The sequence below is a fragment of the Zophobas morio genome, unplaced genomic scaffold, assembly GCF_036711695.1.
Source record: "Zophobas morio isolate AGI-343-1 ecotype UQ-CSIRO unplaced genomic scaffold, CSIRO_AGI_Zmor_V1 ptg000021l, whole genome shotgun sequence".
In the NCBI taxonomy this organism is placed as follows: Eukaryota; Metazoa; Arthropoda; class Insecta; order Coleoptera; family Tenebrionidae; genus Zophobas; species Zophobas morio.
Window position 1 is genome coordinate 15,681,052 of NW_026972126.1, and position 25,162 is coordinate 15,706,213.

At 35.0% G+C, this 25,162-nt stretch overlaps 3 protein-coding genes across 5 annotated transcripts in view; 2 read left to right on the plus strand and 1 right to left on the minus strand.

Moving 5' to 3' along the window:
* Positions 1 to 413: 413 nt before the first annotated feature.
* On the plus strand, positions 414 to 20,591 carry LOC135132907 (tuberin). Of its 2 annotated transcripts, none has more exons than XM_064061123.1 (19): positions 414 to 599; positions 645 to 775; positions 822 to 1,210; positions 1,259 to 1,433; positions 1,479 to 1,679; positions 1,730 to 2,205; positions 10,145 to 10,310; positions 10,366 to 10,587; positions 10,636 to 10,873; positions 10,920 to 11,041; positions 11,088 to 11,415; positions 11,466 to 11,662; positions 17,444 to 18,092; positions 18,140 to 18,346; positions 18,492 to 18,764; positions 18,841 to 19,188; positions 19,335 to 20,029; positions 20,077 to 20,247; positions 20,296 to 20,591. In XM_064061123.1, the coding sequence occupies exons 1-19, from the start codon at positions 533 to 535 to the stop codon at positions 20,491 to 20,493; spliced, it is 5,253 nt and encodes a 1,750-aa protein (XP_063917193.1). In that variant the 5' UTR covers positions 414 to 532; the 3' UTR covers positions 20,494 to 20,591. The 2 variants fall into 2 exon arrangements, with proteins under 2 accessions (XP_063917193.1, XP_063917194.1); XM_064061124.1 differs by having other exon boundaries at positions 19,344 to 20,029.
* Positions 20,592 to 20,756: 165 nt separating this feature from the next.
* LOC135132910 (protein canopy 4) lies at positions 20,757 to 22,053 on the plus strand. The gene is made up of 3 exons (XM_064061127.1): positions 20,757 to 21,083; positions 21,140 to 21,486; positions 21,762 to 22,053. The coding sequence occupies exons 1-3, from the start codon at positions 20,978 to 20,980 to the stop codon at positions 21,951 to 21,953; spliced, it is 645 nt and encodes a 214-aa protein (XP_063917197.1). The 5' UTR covers positions 20,757 to 20,977; the 3' UTR covers positions 21,954 to 22,053.
* Positions 22,037 to 25,162, minus strand: part of LOC135132908 (transmembrane protein 178B) — a 63,260-nt gene continuing 60,134 nt past the window's right edge. For both annotated transcript variants that reach the window (XM_064061126.1, XM_064061125.1), the window contains exon 7: positions 22,037 to 23,124. In XM_064061126.1, coding sequence (XP_063917196.1) covers positions 23,012 to 23,124 — 113 coding nt within the window. In that variant the 3' untranslated portion in view covers positions 22,037 to 23,011. The remainder of the gene's footprint in view (positions 23,125 to 25,162) is intronic.

Sequence of the window (25,162 nt, forward strand, 5' to 3'; positions counted from 1 at the left end):
AACTGGCACGGTTAATGTTTGCTACAACGAAGTCTTTCGCGTTTCAAAGATTTTTTCATGTGTTTAAAGATCTGTATAGAACCATATTTTTCTAATGAGTACAAAGTACGGATGGATTTTTCAAATATAGTAGTATTTTGGCAATATTTATGTGGTGTAGTGTTTATATAAAAAATATTTTTGAAATACATCAGTTAGTGTCAAGTACTGTAAGGATAAATGTCGTTGGATTAGACTTTAATGAAATTATGTATTGCTTTTATAAGTTATTATTTGTCTCTACAATAAAAATTTGTGAATTTTCATGAATTATCATTGAAGTCGGACGGCCACAATTTTAACAAATCCACCTCTGGCGCGACGAGTAATAGCAAGCGCATGCGCACCCCGTCAAGGTTAAACGTCAAAAACTTATCAACACAAATCACAAAAAGAGGTTATGTTTTTTACTCAAATTTCGAACTAAATTCGTGTACAAGTTTTAAATGTAGGTGTTTGTGTTTTGTTAGAAATTTTCCAATAGCCAGTCAAAATGAGCAAAGACAAGACCTTTCAAGAGAAATTAAAAAGCATGTTTAGAACTAAGAAAGACCCAATAGGTAATAAACACCCATTTAGTACCCCTTCACAACAACTATTTCCAGTCAACGTACAACCAAATCGAGAATTCATCCTAACCAACGAAATTCTCCACGACTTGGGTAAAGATTCTTCCACAAACACCCGAGTCAAAACTATGAAAGAACTGACAGCCCACTTGTCGCGCCTCGAGACGGTAAACCCCCACGAAGTTTTACCACCAATGACAGTATTATTTTCAGAACGGCGTCGAGAAACTGTGGAGCTGCATCCAAGACATGTTTCTCCGGGAGTACCCCAACGACGTCCGCCACGCCACTTTCACGTTCCTGCAGACTATAATTAAAAGCCAGTTTGATCGAATCTACGTAATGAGGGCCCAGTTTTTTCGCTTTATTAAGCACCACGATAACCCGCAAGACATCGCTCCGAGGGTTGATCTTCTCGCCGCGCTCACCAACGACGGCAAAGAAGTCGAACACTTTGAAGAGGAAATCGGACCTTTTCTTTTAAACTGGTTTTCAGATGTCAGTCGCGTGGGCAAACTGAACGAGTTTCTCAAAATTCTCGATAACGTGATCAAGTTTAACTCGCCGCACTTAGATGAATATACTATGACTGGATATGTTAAGTAATGTTGGTTGAGGTTGTTTGGCTCATTTTGAGTTGTTTTTTCCAGGCATGTTTGTGTCTTATGTTGTAATACTAATCAGTTTCCTATTGTTATTCTGTGTCTACAGATATTAGGCACTGTGGTAGCTTACAGTATTTTGCCTCCAGAGTCGCTATCACAGTTTGTGGGTACTTTGTGCCGGACGGTTAATATTAAGTGTTATTGTTCGGCTAGTTGGAAGGTATGTTTTGAGATATTTGAGCCAATTGTAGTTGGTGGGTTTCAGACTATGAAGAACTTGCTTGGGACGCACTTAGGGCATTCAACTTTGTATACAATGTGTCGCTTTTTGCAAGAACCGAATTTAAAAAAAGACGCCGGGTTATTGCGGGGGTGTGTCTTTTACATACACATGGCGTTGTGGGATATTAATTCAATGCAGAATTTGTGTTGTCCCCCGAGTTCGGTTCTACCGTCAGTTTTACAGGTTTTATCATTTCTATTGAGGTGTATTTTTTATTAATGTAGTTTTTACAGGCGGTTAAAGCTAATCACCCCTCTGTCGCTCTAGAAGTAATCATAGGCATCCAAAAACTTATAAATAAACAAGGCTTGGAGTTATTGGAACCCACGTGGGATATAGTTCTGGAAATTATCCTCCACGTTATAAAACAAATCGAACTAGCCCCTAACGAAGTCCCTAATAATTTAACTATTATTACTCTACACGAAATTCTAAACACTATCGAAAATTTGATTGAAGTCGGGAATTACAAGGGTTCCATGAATCAGTTTTTTGCAGTTATACACGAGTGTTCCCGAGATCGACCTGAAACTAGTGTTTTGAAGTTGATTAAATTTCAGTCTAAGAGTATTAGACCTACAGAAAGTGCCTGGTTACAAAATTTGTATAATTTGTTAGCTAATTATTTCAAACCTGATTTGAGAACTAATGTTAGACTGAAGGTTCTGAGTGTGTTGGAGGACACCATACAGCTATACGGAAAAGTTTGGTAAGTTATAAAATTTACAGTTTTTACTTAAATTTTAAATCTGTCTTTAAATCTTAAATAGATACAAAATTGTCTTATTCAATGATGTATGTGCCCCCTACAAGATAAAAAGATATGTGTCTTTGTTATTTAAAAAAAATAGATGTATTTTTAAGTGGTTTCAATGTGAACAGTGACGGTATTAAAAATCGGTTCATGGTAAACAAATGGACAATTTTACTAAATTTTTAGCAATCTTGAGTTTTGTTGGTGGAATTAATATACATATTTATACCCATCAAAAATTCAAAACAAAAAATTGACAAACGTCTTTCTATAATTGATTTTTTTTTTTTTTTTAGAAAAAGTATAAATTTTTGTTAATAAATAATCTTTTGAGATATTCTGTTGATTCTCCTCCTTTTTTAGTATAGTATCGAGTCCACCGGACGAATTGCCACTTTTATGTTTTCTCGACGTTTCATGACCCCAACAGTAGGAAAAAAGTAGTCTGCCGTTTCCGTCTATTTGTCTGTCTGTCTGTATCCATTTTTATTAGACACATAATTTCCGCAACTGACGGACAGATTGTTGTTTTTTTTTAATATCTAAGTTTTCTTTCAACAACAGGAAAGTTAAACATGTTTTCAGTTTCTTGTTGGGAAAAGAAGACCTCATATATTAAGAAAAAATGGACAAAATATAAGCCCCGCCCACCCACCCCTTCTCAATTGTGATGAATGCTTTATTCATCGTGAGCTGAAGGGCGGAGTTTATTTGCTTTTCTCTACAAGAAATTATCACATGAAATATGTTTTTAAAAGGGTAGAATTTTTTATAGAAATATTGATGTTACAATTAGGTCTAATTAGGAATGAAAAACTCATCACAATTTAGATAGGGGTGGGTGGGGCTTCATTTTTGTTTTTTTTTTTTTAATATATAGATTTTTCTTTCAACAACAGCATAATTAAGTATGTTGTCAATTTCTTGTTGGGAAAAGAAGACCTCATATATTAAGAAGAAATAGACAAAATATAAACCCCGCTCACCCACCCCTTCTCAATTGTGATGAGTTTTTCATTCCTAATTAGACCTAATTGTATCATCAATATTTCTATAAAAAATTCTACCCTTTTAAAAACATATTTCACATGATAATTTCTTGTAGAGAAATGAGGATTTTGCAAATAAACTCCGCCCTTCAACTCACGATGAATAAAGCATTCATTACAATTGAGGAGGGGTGGGTGGGCGGGGTTTATATTTTGTCCAGTTTTTGTTAATATACGAAGGCTTCTTTTCGCAACAAGAAACTGAAAACATGTTTAAATTTCCTGTTGTTGAAAGAAAATTTTAGATATTAATTGATGTTACAATTAAACTCCGCCCTTCGGTTTGATTAGGAATGAAAAACTCATCACTAACAATTTGATGACGTCATCTCAAAATTTTTGATAGTAAGTACGATTTAAATTTCATGAAATAAAATTTTCTATACTTGTCGTTTATGAGCCCGCTTTGATTTTTTACCATAGACATTCAGGTGTTTGTAAAAAAAATTAAAGTTGTTAAATAACATTGTAGAGTTTAACTTGGAGATTATAGAATTATTTGTTTTAGTTTATTCCTTTCAAAAACTTGATGACCTTCACAAAATTTTACATAGCAAATAATAAAATAAAAAAACAATGTGCTTTTATAATTGTGATTGATGAATCCGCCTTGATTTGTTTAACTTGGAAACTATAAATCGTAAACATGGTGAGTCGCGTATCAAAATTTTCTTGTTTACTTCCTTCAAAAATGTGATGACTTATCTGAAATTTTGCTGGGTAAATTCTATTTAAAACGTGCAAAATAGTATGAGTTGATATTTGCAAATTGTTGTGAAATTTTATGTAATATCATGTAAATGGTAAAACGCTGAGTAAAATTTGTTTGATCACCCCCACCAATAATTTGATGACGTCACCTCAAAATTTTGGAAAGTAAATATTACGTAAATTTCATAAAATAACATATTTCTATACTTATGGTTTATGAACCAGCTTTGGTTTGTACTCTTGAACGTCCAGATTAAAATAATAATATTAATAATAATAATAAAATTGTTATGTAACATTTTAGAATTTAACTTGGAAACTATAAAATCGACTTACTTCAAGGTTCCCGTAAATATAGTAAATCGCTAATCAAAATTTTTTTGTTTACTTCCTCCAAAAATTAAATGACTGACAATCTGAAAATTCAGCCTTGCCAAAAATTTAATGACGTCATCTCAAAATTTTACTAGGCGTTCTTTTTTTTTAATATGTTGCTACTTGTTGTTTATTAACCCGCCCTAATTTTTTACCCTAAACATTCAGATTCTTCTTAAAAAAATAGTAAAATTGTTAAATGACATCTTTGAATGTAACTTGGAAATGGAAACTATAAAATCGACTGCTGTGAAATTTTACAGATAGTTTAAGATGATCGTAAATATGTTTTTTTTTTGTTTGTTTATTGCTCCCAAAAAACCAAATTTCATATAATGACATATTTCTAAACTTGTGGTTTATGAAGCAGCCTTGATTTTTCGTCTTAGACGTCTAGATTTTTATAAAAAAAAAATTATTAAATAACATTTTACAATTTTGCTGAGTAAACCCTATTTAAAACGTGTAATATTATGAGCCTATACTTGCAAATTGTTGTCAAATTTTATATGTATTTTATGAATACCATGTAGATAGTAAAACGTTAACCAAAATTTGTTTTATCACCCCCACCAACAATTTGATGACGTCACCTCAAAATTTTGGAAAGTAACTATTACGTAAATTTCAAAAATAACATATTTCTATACTTATAGTTTATGAACCAGGTGTGGTTTTTACTCTAAACGTCCGGATTAAAAAAAATAAAATAAAGTGGTTACGTAACATTTTAGAATTTAACTTGGAAACTATAAAATCGACTTGCTTCAATATAGTAAATAGCCAATCAAAATTTTTTTGTTTTACTCCTTCCAAAAATTAGATGACTGACAATCTGAAAATTCAGCCTTTTCAAAAATTTAATGACGTCATCTCAAAATTTTAATAGGCAATTTTTTTTAAATAATATGTTTCAATACTTGTTGTTTATTAACCCGCCCTGATTTTTTACTCTAAACATTCAAATTAAAAAAAAATAATAATAAAATTGTTAAATGACATTTTTGAATGTAACTTGGAAATGGAAACTATAAAATCGACTGCTGTGACATTTTGCAGATATTTTAAGATTTTTGTTTGTTTATTGCCTCCAAAATCCAAATTTCATATAATGACATATTTCTATACTTGTGGTTTATGAACCAGCCTTGATTTTTCATCTTAGACGTTTAGATTTGTATAAAAAAAAATTATTAAATAACATTTTACAATTTTACTGAGTAAACCCTATTTAAAACGTGTAATATTATGAATCTATACTTGCAAATTGTTGTCAAATTTTATATGTATTTTATGAATACCATGTAGATAGTAAAACGTTAACCAAAATTTGTTTTATCACACCCACCAACAATTTGATGATGTCACCTCAAAATTTTGGAAGTAAATATTACATAAATTTCAAAAATAACATATTTCTATACTTATAGTTTATGAACCAGCTTTGGTTTCGTAACATTTTAGAATTTAACTTGGAAACTATAAACTCTACTTGCTTCAAGGTTATCGTAAATATAGTAAATCGCTAATCAAAATTTTTTTGTTTACTCCTTCCAAAAATTAGATGACTGACAATTTGGAAATTCAGCCTTGCCAAAAATTTAATGACGTCATCTCAAAATTTTAATAGGCAATTATTTTAAAATAACATGTTTCTATGCTTGTTGTTTATTAACCCGCTCTGATTTTTTACCCTAAACATTCAGATTAAAAAAAATAATAATAAAATTGTTAAATGACATTTTTGAATGTAACTTGGAAATGGAAACTATAAAATCGACTGCTGTGACATTTTGCAGATATTTTAAGTTTTTTGTTTGTTTATTGCCTCCAAAAATCCAAATTTCATATAATGACATATTTCTATACTTGTGATTTATGAACCAGCCTTGATTTTTCATCTTAGACGTCTAGATTTTTATAAAAAAAAATTATTAAATAACATTTTACAATTTTGCTGAGTAAACCCTATTTAAAACGTGTAATATTATGAGTCTATACTTGCAAATTGTTGTCAAATTTTATATATATTTTATGAATACCATGTAGATAGTAAAACGTTAACCAAAATTTGTTTTATCGCCCCCACCAAAAATTTGATGACGTCACCTAAAAATTTTGGAAAGTAAATATTACTTAAATTTCATAAAATAACATATTTCTATACTCATGGTTTATGAACCAGTCTTGATTTTTACTCTAAACGTCCAGATTTAAAAAGAAAAAAGAAAATTATTACGTAACGATTTAGAATTTAACTTGAAAGCTATAAAATCGACTGCTGCGAAATTTTGCGTTAATCATTTTTTTTTTTGTTTATTCCCTCCAAAAACTTACGACTTTATCTTAAAATTTGACATAGTAAATGCTATTTACATTTTATAAAGCAACGTACTAACTTATACGTATAACTGTGGTTGATGAACCCGCCTTGATTTTTTACTTTCGACGTCTCAATTTTCGAAAAAAATCAAAATTGTTAAATAACATTGTACAATTTGACTTGGAAACAATGAAATCGGCTGCTCTGAATTATTGTAGATGCTGAAAAGTTATCGTAACCGTGATTAAATTAGGAATCGAAATTTTTTTGTTTACTCTCTCCAAAAATTTGATGACGTTACTCAGACTTTTGCTGGGTAAATCTTATCTAAAACGTGCAAAATATATCATGTAGCTGATAAAACGCTAACCAAATTCTCTTTGATTGTTTGATCACCCTCGCCAACAATTCGATAACGTCATCTATACTTGTGGTTTATGAACTCACCTTTATTTTTATCTTAGACGTCCCCGTTTTTGTTTATTCCTTCCAGAAAGTTGATAACGTATTCTCAAAATTTTTGAAAACATTCTTTCTGAAAAATGCAATTCACCTTTTATAAAATAACGTGCTTGTGTAACTCTTGTTGATGAATCCGCCTTGATTTTTTATCTTGGACTTTTAGATTTTTCGAAAAAAAAAAACAAAATCGATAATTAACATTTATTTTACAATTTAATTTGGAAACTATGAAATTGACTGCTTTGAAATGAAGATGAAATGAAAAATTAGATAAGTATAAATTTAGCCTTACCAACAATTTAATGAGGTCATCTCAAAATTTTAGTGGGTAAATTCTATTTAAAACTTGAAAAATTGTGTATATATTTTATGAAAATCATGTAGATGGTAAAACGCTAACCAAAATTTGTCTAATTTTCCCCACTAACAATTTCATGACGTCACCTCAAAATTTTGCATAATAAGTACTATTTAAATTTCATAACATAACATATTTCTATACTTGTGGTTTATAAACCAGCCTTGATTTTTCATCCTAGACATCTAGGTTTTTGTAAAAAAATAAAACATTAGAAATCATTTTAAAATTTAAGTTGAAAGCTATAAATGAACTGCTGTGAAATTTTGCGTTAATCAATTTTTTTTATTCCCACCAAAAACTTGATGATTTCATCAAATCTGACGTAGTAAATGCTACTTACATTTTATAAAACAACGTAATTATATAACTGTGGTTTATGAATCCGCCTTGATTTTTTACTTTCGACGTCTAGATTTTTGAAAAAAAAAAATCAAAATTGTTAAATAACATTGTACAATTTAACTTGAAAAGTATGAAATCGACTGCTTTGAATTGCTGCAGATGTTTTAAGGTTATTGAAACCATGATTAAATTACAAATCAATATTTTTTTTTTGTTTACTCCCTCCAAACATTTTATGACGTAATTCAAAATTTTGCTGAGTAAATCTTGTCTAAAACGTGCAAAATATGAATCAGTACTTGCAAATTGTTGTAAAATTGTATACGTAATTTATAAATATCATTTAGAGGACAAAACGCTACCCAAAATTTCACCCTCGGCAACAATTTGATGAGGTCATCTCAAAGGTTTACATAGTAACTATTATTCAAATTTCTATGCTTGTGGTTTATGAACCCGCCTTTATTTTTATCTTAGACGTCCAGGTTTTTGTAAACAAAATAAAATTTTAAATAACATTTTATATTTTAACTTGAAAATCGATTGCTATGAAAATTCACAAATGTTTTAAGGTTATCGTGTACATGGTAAATCGCTAATAATTTTTTTTTTTTGTTTATTTCCTCCAAAAACTTGATGACTTCATCTCAAAATTTTACATAATAAACACTATTCACCTTTTATAAAATAACGTGCTTATATAATTCTGGTTGATGAATCTGCCTTAATTTTTTATAATATTTTATAAAAAAAATCAAAATCGATAAATAACATTTTTTACAATTTATTTTGGAAACTATGAAATCGACTACTCTGAAATCCCGTGGATGATTTAAGGTTATCATAGATATAGTAAATCGTTAATCAAAATTTGTTGTTTACTTCCTCCAAAAATCTGATGACAATCTGAAAATTCAGCCTCGCCAAGAATTTAATGACGTCATGTCAAAATTTTGTTGGGTCCCATTTAAAATGTGCAAAATATTATGAGTCTATACTTGCAATTTGTTGTGAAATTTTGTATGTATTACATTACCAAAATTTGTACGATTATCCCCAACAATTCGATGACGTCATCTCAAAATTTTACAGAATAATTATTAGTTAAATTTCATTAAATAAGATATTTTTATACTTGTGATTTATGAACCAGCCTTGATATTTTACTCTAAACGTCCAGATTTAAAAAAAAAATCAAATAAAATTGTTACATAACGATTTAGAATTTAACTGTGAAACTATAAAATCGACTGCTGTGTAATTTTGCAGATATTTTAAGCTTGTCATAAACATGGTATTTTTTTTGTATGTTTATTGCCTCAAAAAATTCGCTTTAATTTTTATCTTAGACCTCTAGATTGTTGTCAGAAAAAATCAAAATACCTTAGTTAAATAATATTTTACAGTTGGATACCATGAAACCGACTGCTCTAAAATTTTGCAGATGCTTTAAAGTTATTAGATCTGGTAAATCGCTAATCAAAATTTTTTTGTTCACTCCCTCCAAAAATTTGATGACATCATTTAAAAATTCTGCTGAGTGAATCCTGTCTGTATTATGGGTCTATACATGAAATTTATCAGCGCATTCCTATTTTTTACAATTGCTTATACAGGGTGGCTCAAAAAAAAATAAAAAAAAATTCTTCATTTATCTAAAAAACTGCATTTGTTTGGTTGTGTTTTACAGGGGCGGAAAATTGTGTCGAAATAACCTTGATCAATTTTAATTTGTGATTATCGTTTTATTAAATCACCCCTAAAAATATCCGTTTTTGCGTCGTTGTTTGAAAGTTTTATTAATTTGTTAAGTACTAAAAAATAAGATAAGATTTTATTTTCTAGAAAACTGTAGTGAATTATGAATAATGAGTTCATCAGAATAAATATATTGTTATTAAAAAATAAATAAATAAAAATGTAAGATAACTGTTATTTAAATTCTGTAAATATTTTTTTTTTAATGCGTAGATCTATCAGTTCTATTAAAACATAGTAATGCGCAATTTTTGTGTATGTTCACTTCAGAAGCAATTTTTTATAAAAATTGAAAGTCTCTCAAAAATGTTTGACGTCGTAGCTAAAATTATATCTAAAGTGGAAACACTATGAGAAGAACATGTTTCCTCCCCCTAAATTTACAAGTGGACCCGTCCGAACTCTGTCATCTACAGCGACACTATATAGTGTGTTTCTCTCAAAGTACTTCTAGTATAATTAAAATTTTTGAAATTCCAAAATTTCTTTTTCTTAACTAATTTTTTTTTCTAGGCAATATGAAGACGAACTGATTAATCATATTGTCATCCCCCACATGCAGAACATAGCCACTGACGACAATATTGTAGTTAGATCCGAAGTGGCCAAACTTTTGGTAGATTTATGTAAAGATTACAACAGCAACATTTGCGTCGAATTGCTAGAAATTCTCGAGAAGGTAACCAAATCCGCCCCATTTAACAACAAAAACAAAAAAAAAACACGAATTGTAGCTCCTCCTTCGCCCAATGGAAAAAGAGGCCGTGCCGACCCACTCCACCGAGGCCGACTTCCTCGACATCAGCGTCTTAGTGCCCGGCCTAATCCAAGTTTTCGGCCGAAAAATCCACAAACTGCCATCCAGCCACGCCACCATCATCTTCAAAATCCTCGTCGACTTCCTCGAGAAAAACGTGCACAAACCCGTCAAAGACCTGAAGCCCGCTAGAATCATGGTAAGTGAATAACGCCCCCACACCGAGAACTACACACCCTCCTTGAAGATATTCGAATGCTTGCTAAGCCTGCGCGCTGACTCAAACTGCCGCATCGGCTTACCCGACCCAGAAACCAAACAGCTTAAGTTCAGCCCCTACTTATGCGCCAGCTATAAACCTGTGGAACCCATCGTGACGTCGCCGCCCGCCACGTCGCCGCCGCTGACGCCCGTCTGCAAAATCGTCCATTTGCCGATGGAGCTGGCCTTCCAGGTGATTTTGACCCACTTGGAGATAGAAAAGGGTGAGTTTTCACGTAGTAATCACAAAAAATTGATGATTTGTTGTAGATTGGGAAATCGTGAAGTCGATTCTTGAGAAACTACCAGAGATGTTGTGCAATAAAGCCATCATGTTGACGAAAACCGGAAACCCGCAGATCAACCAGCTTGTTAAAGTCCTGTGCTCTATGGTAAGACAGGTCACTGATTTATCGACACTTCAGGGTGTGATTTCAGCTACAAAATAAAGCGTTGAATTTAGTCGAGGGGGTAAACCCCAAAGAAAAACGTTTAGAATTTCAAACTACCGTTGTCAATGTTTTGCTTGCTTTGTCGTGCTATGGTAGCAACTTAGATCCACCTCACCAACAACTTCTGATAAACACACTGACTAGAAGTACAGCCATAGACCCTCGATGTTCACGACAGTCTATTAATTCTCTAACTATATGTATGGTAGACATGAGGGAAACCATGATGAAGTTGTTACCAGAAGTTCTATTGCGTCTGTCAAAAATATCAGCCACGATTTATATCGCAATGCCAATTTTGGAATTCTTGTCAGGTGAGTGTGTACAAATGTGTTTTGGTGATTTTTGGCACGTTAAGTTGCAGCTTTGTCGCAGTTACCAACCGTTTTTGCCAATTTCGTTGGTGACCAGTATATGGCGGTTTTCGCTATAGCACTACCGTATACTAACCCTTTCAAATACGACAACTATATTGTTTCACTGGCCTATCACGTGATCTCGGTTTGGTTCTTGAAGTGTAGACTACCTTTCAGGAAGGACTTCGTTAAATTCATCGTGAGCGTAAGTAGTTTGAGCCAGGATTTTTTTATTGCGTCGCTTTGGTACTGGTTTGCTGCTTAAGCCAGACTGCTCGAACGACTTTCGCCTTTATGGTTCGTGGTTTTACATTAAAAATCAGCTGCTTGTTTGTCAGTGTTGGATGTTTGAAAATAGTCACATTTGTGACAGGTCATGTCTTTCCGCCTTTCTGTGTACGACTATATAATTAAATTTACTTCAAGTTATCTTCTAGATTCCTTTGATACAGGGTGGGAATTAATAAAGTGATTATTAATGATTGAAGCAAATTTTTCTGTTGGCAATTTTGAATTATTGGCAAGCATGCTAGTATGTCAGATCACGGTTGTCAATTTTGACATGAGCACGCCTAACAAACGTGTTGATGGCAGCTACTGACAGGTATGTCATTATAGAATTTTAATGTTGCCAACTTGACAAAATGGGATTTATTTTTTTATTAAAAGAAGTGCTGAAACCAAATTTTATACAGTTGAGTAATTTTTTTCCAAGCTTAAGCTTAGGTTTTCTGGACATTTTACAGCTCATAGAATACGAAAATATTGGTATTTGTTTCTGTTTGTCTATATGTTGACGATTTTAATAGGCTGAATAGTATTCGTTGAAACTATATTTTTTATTAACTTTGTTACGCCAATCAGATGTCACTAAACGCCTCATTAAGTGCGTGATTAACTTAATCTTAAACACATCGAAAATGGCACGCAGAAAAAATCTGAGAAAGAGACGACTTCTAAAAAGACACTCTGAAAAAAAGGACGAATCTGAAAGAGATACGACTCCGAAATATACTCTGAAAAAAGCCCGAAAAAGTGTCTCGATAAGGGTATCCGAAAAAGACACAGCTAGGAGAAAGGGACTTCGAAAAAGATACTCTGAAGAAGAAGGTCCGAAAGAGACTTCGAAAAAATATTCCGATCGAAAATCTGAGAAAGAGACGATTCGTAAGAAGAGGCGACTCCAAAAAAAAAGGTTTTAGGAAAGAGACTCTGAAAAAAGTTCGAAAAAGAGACTCTAGAAAAAGAGACCCCGGAAACCGAGGCTTCGAAAAAGATACACCGAACAAAGATGTCTCCGAAAAGCGAAATTTCGAAAAAAAACTTCAAAGGGGAACCTAAGAAAGAGGCGATTCTGGAAGGAAACTTTTAAAAAGATACTCTGAAAGAGAACAAATGGTTACTTCGAAAAGAGTTCGAAAAAAGACTCCAGAAAAAGACACCCCGGAAACCGACGAAAGAGTGACGACTTTGAAAATGAACGACTTCAAAAAACGGAATTTTGAAAAAAATACTCCGAAAAAATAAGACTAAGAAAGAGGTTACTCTGGGAAAAAACTTCGAAAAACATACTCCGAAAGAGATTAAAAAAATGAGACTTCGAAAACAGAGACTTCAAATAAGATACTCTGAAAAAAGACCCGAAAAAGAGACTCAAAAAGAAAATGTGAAAAAGAGACAACTCCGAAAAAGTACTCTAAAAAAAGGGTGCCAACAAGAGATTCATAAAGAAAAGCTGAGAAAGAGACGACTCCAAAAAAAATTTGAAAAAATACTCCGAAAAAGGGTCCGAAATAGACTTCGAAAATTACCAAAAGAGGGAATCCAAGAAAGAGACGATTCCGAAAAAGAAAAGCTCCAAAAAACGGCACCAACAAACGAGACTCCAAAAAAAAATGTTTCGAAAAAGTTCGAACAAGAGACCCCGGAACAGGAAGCTTTGAAAAAGATGTTCTAAAAAAGACGACTCTGAAAAAGACTGGACCCCTATAGATATTCTGGAGAAAGCCCGAAAAAACAACTCGAGAAAGAGACAGCTAGGAGAAAGGGACTTCGAAAAAGATACTCTGAAAAAGAAGGTCCAAAACAGACTTCGACAAAATAATCTGAACGAGAATCTGAGAAAAATACGATACCTAAGAAGAGATGGCTCCAAAAAAACGACTCCGAGAAACGAGACTCCAAAAAAGAGGTTTCAGGAAAGACACTCCGAAAAATGGAATTTCAAAAAAAAAATACTCCGTTAAAAGAAGACCCTGGAAAGAAACTTCGAAAGAGATGCGTCAAAAAGTGAGGCTTCGAAAATTACTCCGAAAAAAAGACAAGTCCGAAAAAAGACGTTTAAAAAAAGATACTCTGAAAAAGAGACTCAAAAAATACCTGAGAAAGAGACGAGTCCGAAAAACCGACCTGAAAATAAAATGTGAGAAAGGGACAACTCCGAAAAGGTACTCTAAAAGAAGGTCCGAACAAGAGACTCAGAAAGAAAACCTGAGAACGAGACGACTCCGAAAAAAATACTCCAAAAAGGGTCCGAAAGAGACTTCGAAAATTACTAAGAAGGGTGCGATTACGAAAAAGAGACGATTCCGAAAAAGAAAAAGCTCTAAAAAATAACACCAACAAACGAGACCCCAAAAAAGGACGACTCTGAAAAATACGACCCCTAAAGATACTCTGGAAAAGCCCGAAAAAGAATCTCGAAAAGACAGCTAAGAGAAAGGGACTTCGAAAAAGGTACTCCGAAAAAGAAGGTTCAAAAAAGACTTTGAAAAACGAGACTCCAAAAAAGAGGTTTAAGGAAAGATACTGCAAAAAGATATCCCGAACAAAGACGACTCCGAAAGAGTGATGACTTCGAAATACGGAATTAAAAAAAAAATACTTCGGAAAAAATAAAACTCCAAGAGAGACGATTTCGAAAAAAAGACCCAAAAGGGGTTCCTAAGAAAGAGACCTCTCTGGAAAGAAACTTCAAAAAAAGGTACTCCGAACGAGAATCTGTCAAAGAGATGACTCTGAAAAAGAGATGCTTCAAAAAATGAGACTTCGAAAATATACTTCGAAAAAAGAGATTGCAAATAAGATACTCTGAAAAAAGGTCCGAAAAAAAGCCCTGAGAAAGAGACGACTCCGAAAAAACAACTCGAAAAGAAAATGTTAGAAAGAGGCGATTACAAAAAAAGAGACGATTCCAAAAAAGAAAAACTTAAAAAACAAAAGAGACTCTGAAAAAGATACGACCCCTAAAGATATTCTGGAAAAGCCCGAAAAGGAGTCTCGAAAAGAGAACCCGAGAAAGAGACAACTAGGAGAAAGGGAGTTTGAAAAAAATAATCTGAAAAAGCAGGTCTGAAAGAGACTTCGAAAAAATACTCCGAACGAGAATCTGAGAAAAATACGATTCCAAAAAAGAGATTCCAGGAAAGATACTCCGAAAAGAGTTCGAAAAAGGGGGTCCAGAAAAAGAGACTCCGAAAATCAAGGCTTCAAAAAAAGTACTCCGAAAAATTAAGACTCCGAGAGAGACAATTTTGAAAAAAAAACTCGAAAAAGGAACCTAAGAAAGAGACTCTAAAGGGAAACCTCGAGAAGAGGACCTGATAGAGAGACGACTTCAAAGAAGCGGCTCGAAAAGAAAATGTGCGAAAGAGACGACTTCGAAAACGGAACTTCAAAAAAGATACTCCGAAAAACAGATGTCTCCGGACAAAAGACGATTCCAAAAAAGGGAAGGCTCCCAAAAAAGCGACTCCAACAAACGAGACTACAAAAAAGATACTTCTAAAAAGGAGGCCTTGAAAAAGACGACTCCGAATAGGAGACGGCTAGGAAGAAGAGACTTTGAAAAAGATACTCTGGGAGAAAGAGACCACTCCGAAAAAAAGACGACTGCGGAAAAGACACTCTGAAAAAAAGTCAAAAAAAAAACAGACTTGAAAAAAACTTGATAAAGAGACTATTGTAAAAAAAGAAACTTGTAAAAGAGACTTCGAAAAAAAAGGGCCCGAACAAAAGACTCCGAAAAAAAGGTTCGAACAAGAGACGAAATACGATTCCGATATAGAGATTGCGAAAATATACTGTGAAAATAAGTCCGAAAAAGAGAATCTGAGAAAGAGACGACACTGAAAGAGAGACCTTGGAAAAAGGGTCCGAAAGAGACATCCAAAAAATACTCTGAAAGGCAACCTGAGAAAGAGACGATTTCGGAAAAAAGACGGCTTTGAAAAAGCGACTCCTAAAAATGAGGCTCTAAATAAGATTTCGGAAAACTCTGCCCGAGATTCCGTGCTCGCAACTGTACTGTGGATAAAATTAGACGTTTCAAGTACTTCTTACAAAATACGTTTCTATTTTTTTGACACTTCATTAAGCAGTAAGCTAGTGGTAAACGACTTAAATCAAGATTTTCTATAAAATAAAAATTAGTTTTTGATAAAATTTGTTACATTTAATGAGCTATTACGACTATTTCAAAGTCTGTTGTACATATTTTATTATTTCTGTGCATATTTATTGAAAATGTTGAACAGGGTCATCAAAATTGATAGAGAGAGTTGGTGAACCTGCACCAAAACAATTTGGTTTGTTAAGTTGTCGAAAAACATTAGCTGACAGATTTGAAGTTTCAGATTTTTGTTTGACAAAAAATATTAGACTTAAAAATTTTATAGCATTTCTTAACATAACCTTACACAAATCTGTCATAAGGTTAACAAACTTGACGATAGAAACAAACATTTGAAAGATGCTTCTGAGAGTTTTTACAACGCCCATTAACTGTCTCTTGATCTATGCCATCTGTCAAAGTCAAACCCAAAATTTGAAGTTTAATTTCATCTGGAACTTGGATTGAATTTGAAAGATCTTGACAGTATTTAATTCTAGGCTGATAAACAGTTATTTCTAATGCGGTGGATTGTAAAATTTGCCGCCCACGTTATTGAGTGTACTTACTTTACTTGAATATTAATTAACGTGTTTATTTGGTTGCATACAAACGAGGGGCACATAAAAAAATACACATACAGTAGCGGTCATTTCTACGGAACCACTCGATAAAAAGTCAAGTTGGTAGCCCTGTCATCTAGTACTTTACGCCGAACGCGGTTGGTAGCGGTAGTTGATACGGCAATCGAAACTACTACAACACGAATGTTTCGGTTGCCCTCAGCTATGCCGCACTGTATCCCGTGCAGACTGTATGTTCTGTTCATCTATTTATTAAAATAACATATCTACATTGACAATGGGGCCATCTAACCTGTCAAATTTTTGACACATATGTTTTCCCCCAGAAACCCGTCAAGGTCACTTACACCAAACAAATTTTGAAAATTTACACTAGGGAGTGGTTCTATAGAAAAGATCGCGACTTTACAATGAATGAACTTGATTATCTTATTTTCGACCATTTAATAAAAGAGCATATAAAGTACAAAAATAAATTCAACCATTTACACTACGAAGGATGATAATAGGTGAAAGCGGTAATAAATAAACACAGTAAAACCAAACAATGTGACAATTAAATGCAAGACTGCGATGTGTCAATTATTGTCAAATGTCAAATTTACATTGTTGACGTTTTCCTAACATCGATCATTTTACTAAAAGCTGCAAACAGATTGACGTAAATAGTAATTCAGGAGATAAGCAAAAGGTTTTTAAATGTTTTTTAGCAAAAAAAATATTCGTTTTCCATTGAAAGTTAAGTCTCCGCAAAATGCCATAATGAATGGAAAAAAACTCGTCTAGTAGACCATGAAATTTATTATTAAAATAATGGTATTGCTAACTAGTATTTGACAGTTATTTTGCACTGCTTAAACCAGTTCTAAAGCGACGCTTACTATAAACAAGCACTCTTTTTATTCAGTGAAGTAAATCCAAGTAGCTATAACGCACTTAAACCCCACCACTCCAAAAAATATTCATTCTTAAAATCTGTCTAGCATTCATTGCAACGTACCTTTTGCTCAAGGGTCTGCAAACCAACGTCATGGTCCCCTTCCAAGAACTCAACCAGTTCAAACTGTGCCTAACCTCCATGAACCAAGACAGTTCCGACCGCAAACGCAGCTCGAGCTTAACCGAGCAAGGCTCCCGCCGCCGCACCAAGCCCGAAACCAGCAGCAAGAGCTCCTTCATCCAAAAAACCCCACGCGATAAGACCGTGTTGACCTTCTACGAAGAACTGAACGAGACCTGCATCGACCTGATGGCGCGCTACACCTACTCGCCATGCAGCGCCCTCCCGAAACGACTACCCACAGCCGAGTTCCTCCTAAATGGTGGAATCACCAAGTCGTGGATGGTGGGAAACAAACTGATCACGATCACGACCAGCGGCTGCACCGAAAAGGTGTTGAAGCATGGGGTTTGCGACAAGTGCTGGTCGCTGTGTAGTTCGCACAACAACAGCAAGATAGCGCGGTACGCGAGAAGCAACAGTGGGAACGAGGAGAAAGAGTCGTTTTTGGCGCGGCAGAGCTCGACGGATAAGGGGGAAGAGGTGAAGAAGTACGACGCGGCGTCGTTGGCTAAAATGATCGGGGAGGAGAAGAAGGAGCCGCCGATTTGTGCGTGTTGGTGTCAGGGGTGGGCTGAGGTGCTCATCAGAAGACCAACTGGTAAATAAAAAATATCACTAAGACAAAGTGAGTTCATGGTCTTCCAGGTAACGTCTCCTGGGTTATGAAAGTCCAAAACCAAGTCTCCTTCAAACAGCACATCTACGAGTTCCCCCTCAACGAAATGTCCACTCTATACATGCCCGACTTATACTTCGAACCCAGTTCTGCCATTTCCATCGAGGAACAAGAAGAAACCGAAGATGTGGAAGAAGCGGCGTGTTCTTCCAGCAGCCGCCCGGTCAGCGTCCCAGGTTTGACCCCTTCTTTTACCCTTCTAACGGCATGTCTAGCATGTAAATTTTACTAACGGGCATTAGAATCTTTTTAATTTTCTCGAATTTAATAACTGGTTTTCACCCCATCGCTCGGACATTCATTGTTTAACTCAAATTCAAGGCTCACCCACCAAACAGTCTCTATCTAGGCAGAGTTCACAAGACAGTGCTGATGATCAAGGCGAAATCATTTATGACGATGGTACCCGAGCCCGGAACCAAGTGCGACGGTCGAACTCGAGCCCAGAAATGGCCAACTGGAAGAACCCGTTCGTCCACCAGAAACAGGAACGCGAGAACGACGTGGAGAACCACGACGAGGAGAGCACCAAGAAGAATAAGAAGGACGTGAGGGTCAGTTGCGAGGCGATTCCCGAGGAGATAGCGGGGATGGGTGAGTGGGATCACCACAAATGTTCAACAGTGCAGTCTGTAGTGTCTAACTCTCATATTGTAATGGAATATTTCAGGAACTAGTCCACCAACTGGCCAAGAAGCGCCTAAGCCCCCAGCTGAGCAACCCCCACCTCAACCCCAACACCCCTCCCTTCTCACCTGTTACAGTTACCCGGGTTCGTCGCCCCCTGGTGAGAGCAACATCGCCCCGAAACCCTACAAAACAGTACCTGCGTCACCAAATCAAATCACTTCCCAAACCCAGCCCACTTTTCTACCCAAAAACGACCCTCTAGACAATAATGTCCTAGATCGCCCCAACAATCTACCCAGTCTGTCAAACCTGACACCGCTGTCAAGCAAACCGCCGCAAAGCCCGACACAAACGTCCCCCAGGCTTCAGAGACACTTCGACAAAGATGGTAAAATTCTGGGAGAAATTTTATTTTTAGTTTTTATTCTGGTGTTGGGTGGTCGAGACGGGTGTGGCTAATTTTTTTTGAAGAAATTTAAGTTCACCACACCCTTCTCCAGTACTTTCGGTGTACAAAAGTGTGCATTTAAGCAGTCTTTACAGGCTCCCCTAACATCCAGAAGAGTTCGTCGTCGTCGAAGCTCGAGAAGAACCGCGCAAAGAGTGGAGGGGAGCCGACGCTAGCCGAGAAAAGAGATCGCCTGCATACGATTTCGGTGATGAGTACCTCAACCCGGAAGCCCACCCCTCCCAAAAAAGTACCAAAGGAAATTTTGAAGAGCGGTCTAAACCCGAGTTTTGTTTTTCTCCAATTGTACCACACCGCTTGCTTTGGGAGTACTGCTGAAGTGCCATTGTATGTTCCTCCGACTACCGTTATCGACCGAGCGATTAATATTCTGGATAGAATGTACCCCTACGAGGTTCACAAGATCGGGGTACTGTACATCAATGAAGGCCAAGTTGATAAAGAGTCCGACATTTTGAGAAACACGTCGGGTTGTATCAGGTATATGGAGTTTCTTCAGAATTTGGGTACTTTGTTGAAACTAGCTGATGTCAACCCGCGGGATATATATCTAGGGGGCGTGGATCAGGGCGGCGCTGACGGGAAGTATATGTACACCCACCAAGACGATTTGGTCCAATTGGCGTTCCACGTCGCCACACTAATGCCCAATAGGGAGAGCGATCCGTATGGTAACTACAAAAAGGCTCACGTTGGTAACGACAACGTGGTCATCATTTACAACAACAGCGGCCAAGAATTCGACGTTAACACCTTCAGGGTATTAATATCATAATCGTTAGTCATAAGATCATATTGTTGTTGCAGAGCCAAGTCACTCTGGCTTACATCATAGTGGAGCCCCTGGATTACGGCTGCAATAAAGTCGAAGTTAAAGTAAAGTCGGACTTGTTGAAGATCATTGGCTCAAACGAAGTCATAAGTGTGTCTGATCAAAGCGTTTCGATTCTAGTGAGACAATTGGCCATTCATGCTGACGTAATGACATTTTTAGTGTAGTTGTGCAATAATCTAGGTACGTTTTAGTTGGCAGCTACTGTACTCAACTCATTGAGGAGTCACGCGACTGACCCGTACGCCTCCAATTGGCTAGAAAGACTGAGGAAATTGAAAAATTTGAGGGAAAAAGTTATACAAGAGCTTAAGAAGGTGAAAGAGTCCGGAAACCAGAAAGGACCCAGCGAGGAGAAAAACACGGTAGAAGACTTTACTGATTTTACGTGAAGATATTCATTTTTGATAATTATTGTAGTTGTCTTTTTTGTTGATCAATATTTGCATTTTCTTATGTATTATTACTCCATTATATTACTTGTGGTGCATTTAGGTTTGTTCGATTTGACCTGACCTAACCTGCTCCATCCGCCAATCGCAGCGAGCCACAACGGCGCTAAATTCAAAAGTGACCAATTGTGTCGAACTAGCAAAATTTAAACAACGCCATGTATCGATAAACGTCATAATTATAACTTTTTAGTTGTATTCAAGTAATGTCATTACAACTTTAACAACAATTTCATAACCCATAATGTGCCTCATTAGCATACGTGACACCTCCATTATCAATATTTTATCCATTAATTCAATTTTCCGAAGAACCAATCGTGGTCTTCCACATTATCACGTTGCAACACAATTCTGAACATTTTCATGTTTGAGGTTAGACGAAGACCGACTGTAATCCTGCCAACACTAGAACTCCTCCAGAATGTACATACCTCACATTTGCCTCATTATTCTAATCTCGTGTTTCTCCAAAGTCCTCACGATAACCGAAGAAGATGAAGGGGTAAAATACGCCAACAACTGTGAAGGTTAACGCCGAAACTTCTAGAAAAAAGTGAGGTTATAATTTTGTTTTTGCTTCCAGTTTGTAAAATATTGGCGATAGAATTGGAAAGTCGACTCGAGGAGACGGGGAAGACTAGTGAGGTCATAGAAACGGGGTACGAAGTGGACGATGTCAAACCGAAAAAGAAGAAAGAGTACAAGAAGTCGGAGCTGAGGTTAGTGGAGTCTTTGGAAGGGGTTTGCGACCGGATTTTGGAGTACAATATACACAAGGAGCGTGAAGATAGCACTAGGTTTGCCAAGGGGATGAGCCAGACGTTCCAGACTTTGCATGGGTTGGTGGATAAGGGGGTGAAGGTGGAGTTGGGGATCCCGTACGAATTGTGGGATAAGCCCAGCGTGGAAGTCACCAACATGAAAACACAGGTAATGAATAATCAATAAATATGCTAACATTGTTGATTTTATTCGACCACACAATAAATTTCATCTCCATTTTATAGATATTGCCATCAAGTGTAATAAAATTTAACCACATAGTAAATTTTGTTTCATATTTATTATCATTGCTGTGTAATAAAAATTTTACTGCACGTGGTGAGACTTCGTTATAGAGAAAAATAAGAATTGATGCTTCACTGTAATTAATTCCCCCTCCAAAAAGTCGATGACGTCACTAATAACGTTTTTAATTGTAATAGTGCGAAACTCTGCTGGAGCAAAACGAGGGCGACATAGAAAATTGGTACTTCAACCATCAGGGTAAAGAGAGTCTGAAGAAGTACTTATGTGAAGATAGAGCCTTGAAGGGTCAAGACAGTTCTTGTTTGAAAGAAACATTGAAAGGAGACAAAGGAGAAGCAAAAAGAAAATCCAAGAAAGATGAGTTGTGATTTTAATGTGATCAATTTTTATGTATATACGTATCTACACTGGGTGAGCTCTCTTTTTTATTCCACTCAAGAAATAAAATAACTACAGTTTACGAATTTATTCAACGTTTTTGATAACAAAAACCTCCAAATTTACGCAGAATAGGTCTATAAAGTAACTAGAAAATATGGTAAGTACATATAAAAATACAAATATTTTATAATTATATAAATATGAACTTACAATTACGCGCTAACAATACAGTCATAATACAGGTATCATTTGGACTGAAGCCAAAGTTAATACGTGTGACTAAAATTTATTTATTTAGTATATAGGTAGAATTTGTAGATGCAACAATGGCAGATTATTCTACATCAAATAAACACAGAATTATTTACAATAAAATCCAACAACAATTTAAATATCGTGGTTAATTGATGTAGGGGACGCGACAGGTTGCTATCTAACGATTAATTAATTAATTAAAAACAGAAGTACTAATTCGTGATTGGTTAATGAACAAACTAATGAAAAATACTGTTTCCTGATTGGTGAAGATGTCTAGGCAGTCGTTACTTTAGGTTAATTAATTTACGTAAATCACATACAGGATAGTAGATATACAGCCGACTTGCTGGACTGCGCACTATGTCTACGCACCCGGAGTTCACTAAGCCGACTATACACAATACCATCTAGCGAATTGTTCATAGAACGACTAGACGACGTTTGAGCATTTCATGTGATGATTAATTTTTTTATTATGAAAACCTGTTGCATTAGCAAGTCTAAACTACAAAAAAATTCAGCGGGAATGTTAGATGGTTATTTCTTTCTTCTACACAAATAAGCGATTCAGAATACGTCTCATACCAACTAACCCTATATGGCAACCTGCCTCGGTCGTCCCTATTCTAAAAAATGACTTTAAACGTCTATTTACAAACAAGATGGGCGTTCACCCACAGTACGTAGAGTTACGAATTTAACCGCTGAATTGTCAAGCGCAATCCAGTCGCAAAAACGTAATCCTAGTTTGTAGAAAATGGAAGACAGTCTATTTTCGTGGTTCCTCTCAGTAGTTGTACGGTCCGTAGGCTGATCCTGCTGTGTAGTATGGTCCTGCGTAGGCTTGGGGCGCCGGGACGGGGTATCCTGCATAGGCGTATTGCTGCTTTTGGGGGTACACTGGAATTTGAAAAGCGTTATTTCGTGTCAGGCGAGAAGTTTCAAAGTTGAGGTCTGTTTATTTTACAATGCTTTACTGATTTTAGTCGATTTGTTATTACTTTCTTTATTAATTACAAGTCATGCGTATTGCATTCACATTCAACTTTGATATATATTACAAGTCGAAGCGTCGTGGTGTGGCCGCTTAGAAGATGACGCTTTTGGGAGAAGAAAGATTGAAAGTTTAATTGGAGAACTACAGAAGAGACGGAAGCTCTAAGCTAGAGAAGCGGAAAATTATCATGACTTAACATGGAACAGGGTTGGTATTAATTATTGACAGAAACCCTGTGTTATTATTATTAAAAAATATTAATTAATAGGGGAGAACTGGTGGTTTTCCGGGCTTGTAGTTGGTGTTTGGTTCGTAAAAGTAGTTTGATGGAAAACGATAACGATAAATTCGAGCACCTGATTTTGTTTATAATTTTTGTACAATATGTGTATTCAATTGAAAAATTATTAAGTCGGCTTTGATTTTTTGTGAAGTGTCTACGATGACAGCTAACAAAGCGGAATGGTATGAGTTAACCTCACTTTTTCGTATAATAAAATTAACACTTATTAACAATATAAAATAATGCAAACTTGATAACTTCTTCAACTGAACACCCGTTATTAAATATCAATGTTTACCACGTCTTAAAACTATTAGTTTTATGGGAGATCTGGTCCATGGGTAAAATAAGTAATAAGTAATTTTTGTTAAAAAGAAAAAAAAAAGTGATCAAAGTGTCTTATGAATTATATTGTCACCTATGACATATCAAAACATACACAAGCACAAAATTTAAGGGTTTTTATTTGAAAATTATATCCTCAAACAATATGAAAAAAAAATCAGAATGAAATTATGAAATTTGTCAAATCATCCCCACCAACAATTTTATTATGTCACCTCAATATTTTGCTTTGTAGACGCCATTAAAATTCAGTAAAATAACATACCCCTGTACTTGTGGTTTATGAATCCACTTTGAGTTTTTAACCTTGGCAGAACACTTTATACCAGTATAAATAAAACTCGAATGTTACGATTGAATGGCATTGTGACGAGCGATTCGGACCAATGAACGCGAAACACGGGTTCGATCTCCTCAGAGACCATTTTTTTTTTCTTATACTGTGATCGGTATTATACATATTTTGTTAATTTGAATACCCTACTTTTTTTGGGCAAAACAAAAATATCTACAAAAAATTGCAATAACGTCCTTATATGCAGTGCTTATAAAAAAAAATCTAAAATTATAATTTTCGAACATCGACCTTTTTGATTTTTCAAAAAGACCTCGGTATTTTACTATTCTATCTTGCTGTTTTTTTTTTATTCTCTTTCTGTCGCTATGTGTGTGCGTCTCTTTAAAAAAAAGCCAAATACAGGGTGTTTATGTGAAAAAGCTGAGATATGACTATTCGAGAATGATATCTTTTGAATTTTTGAACACTTTGTAACAATTCAGTTATTTATCCATCCACAAAATATTATCACACAGATGTTATAAAGAAAAATGATTGCGTTTTTTTTTGTAACCTTTAATTGTAAAATTACGTAGGTCGTACCTTAGAACATAAAACTTGCATTGTGACAATGTCGTTTTTAACATAACCTAAATTGTGCTGTGTTTTAATTTTCGCAAATCAAGTTGCGACCTACTTTTCGGCCGAATTTCTTTTGTCAACAAATTCTTGGGTGATTATGTTAGAAATTTAAAAATCACCCGATATTAAAAAAAAAAATAATAAGAAACTCAAATAATGTGGCAAACATAAAATGGCATGATCAAAAAAAGTCTAGTGAGCTATATATTTGTTTTTACAGGGTGTTTGTTTATGTGAAAAACTGAGATAACTATTCGACAATGATATCTTTTGAATTTTTTTATAAACACTTTGTATACAAAGATTTCCCTTTATTGTTACTACAAAATAAAATACAAAATGATTGCGATTTTTTGTGTAAACCTTTGTATCGGGTGATTTTTCAAAATTTCTG

What these genes read in the sequence shown, in the direction of transcription:
- LOC135132907 (XM_064061123.1), top strand. Translation starts at nt 533, where the DNA reads ATGAGCAAAGACAAGACCTTTCAAGAGAAATTAAAAAGCATGTTTAGA. An exon ending in TGCTAGAAATTCTCGAGAAG is followed by an intron (nt 10,311 to 10,365) that starts GTAACCAAATCC and finishes CACGAATTGTAG; the next exon opens with CTCCTCCTTCGCCCAATGGA. An exon ending in TGAAGCCCGCTAGAATCATG is followed by an intron (nt 10,588 to 10,635) that starts GTAAGTGAATAA and finishes CCCTCCTTGAAG; the next exon opens with ATATTCGAATGCTTGCTAAG.
- LOC135132910 (XM_064061127.1), top strand. Translation starts at nt 20,978, where the DNA reads ATGTACATACCTCACATTTGCCTCATTATTCTAATCTCGTGTTTCTCC. An exon ending in ATACGCCAACAACTGTGAAG is followed by an intron (nt 21,084 to 21,139) that starts GTTAACGCCGAA and finishes TTTTGCTTCCAG; the next exon opens with TTTGTAAAATATTGGCGATA. An exon ending in TCACCAACATGAAAACACAG is followed by an intron (nt 21,487 to 21,761) that starts GTAATGAATAAT and finishes TAATTGTAATAG; the next exon opens with TGCGAAACTCTGCTGGAGCA.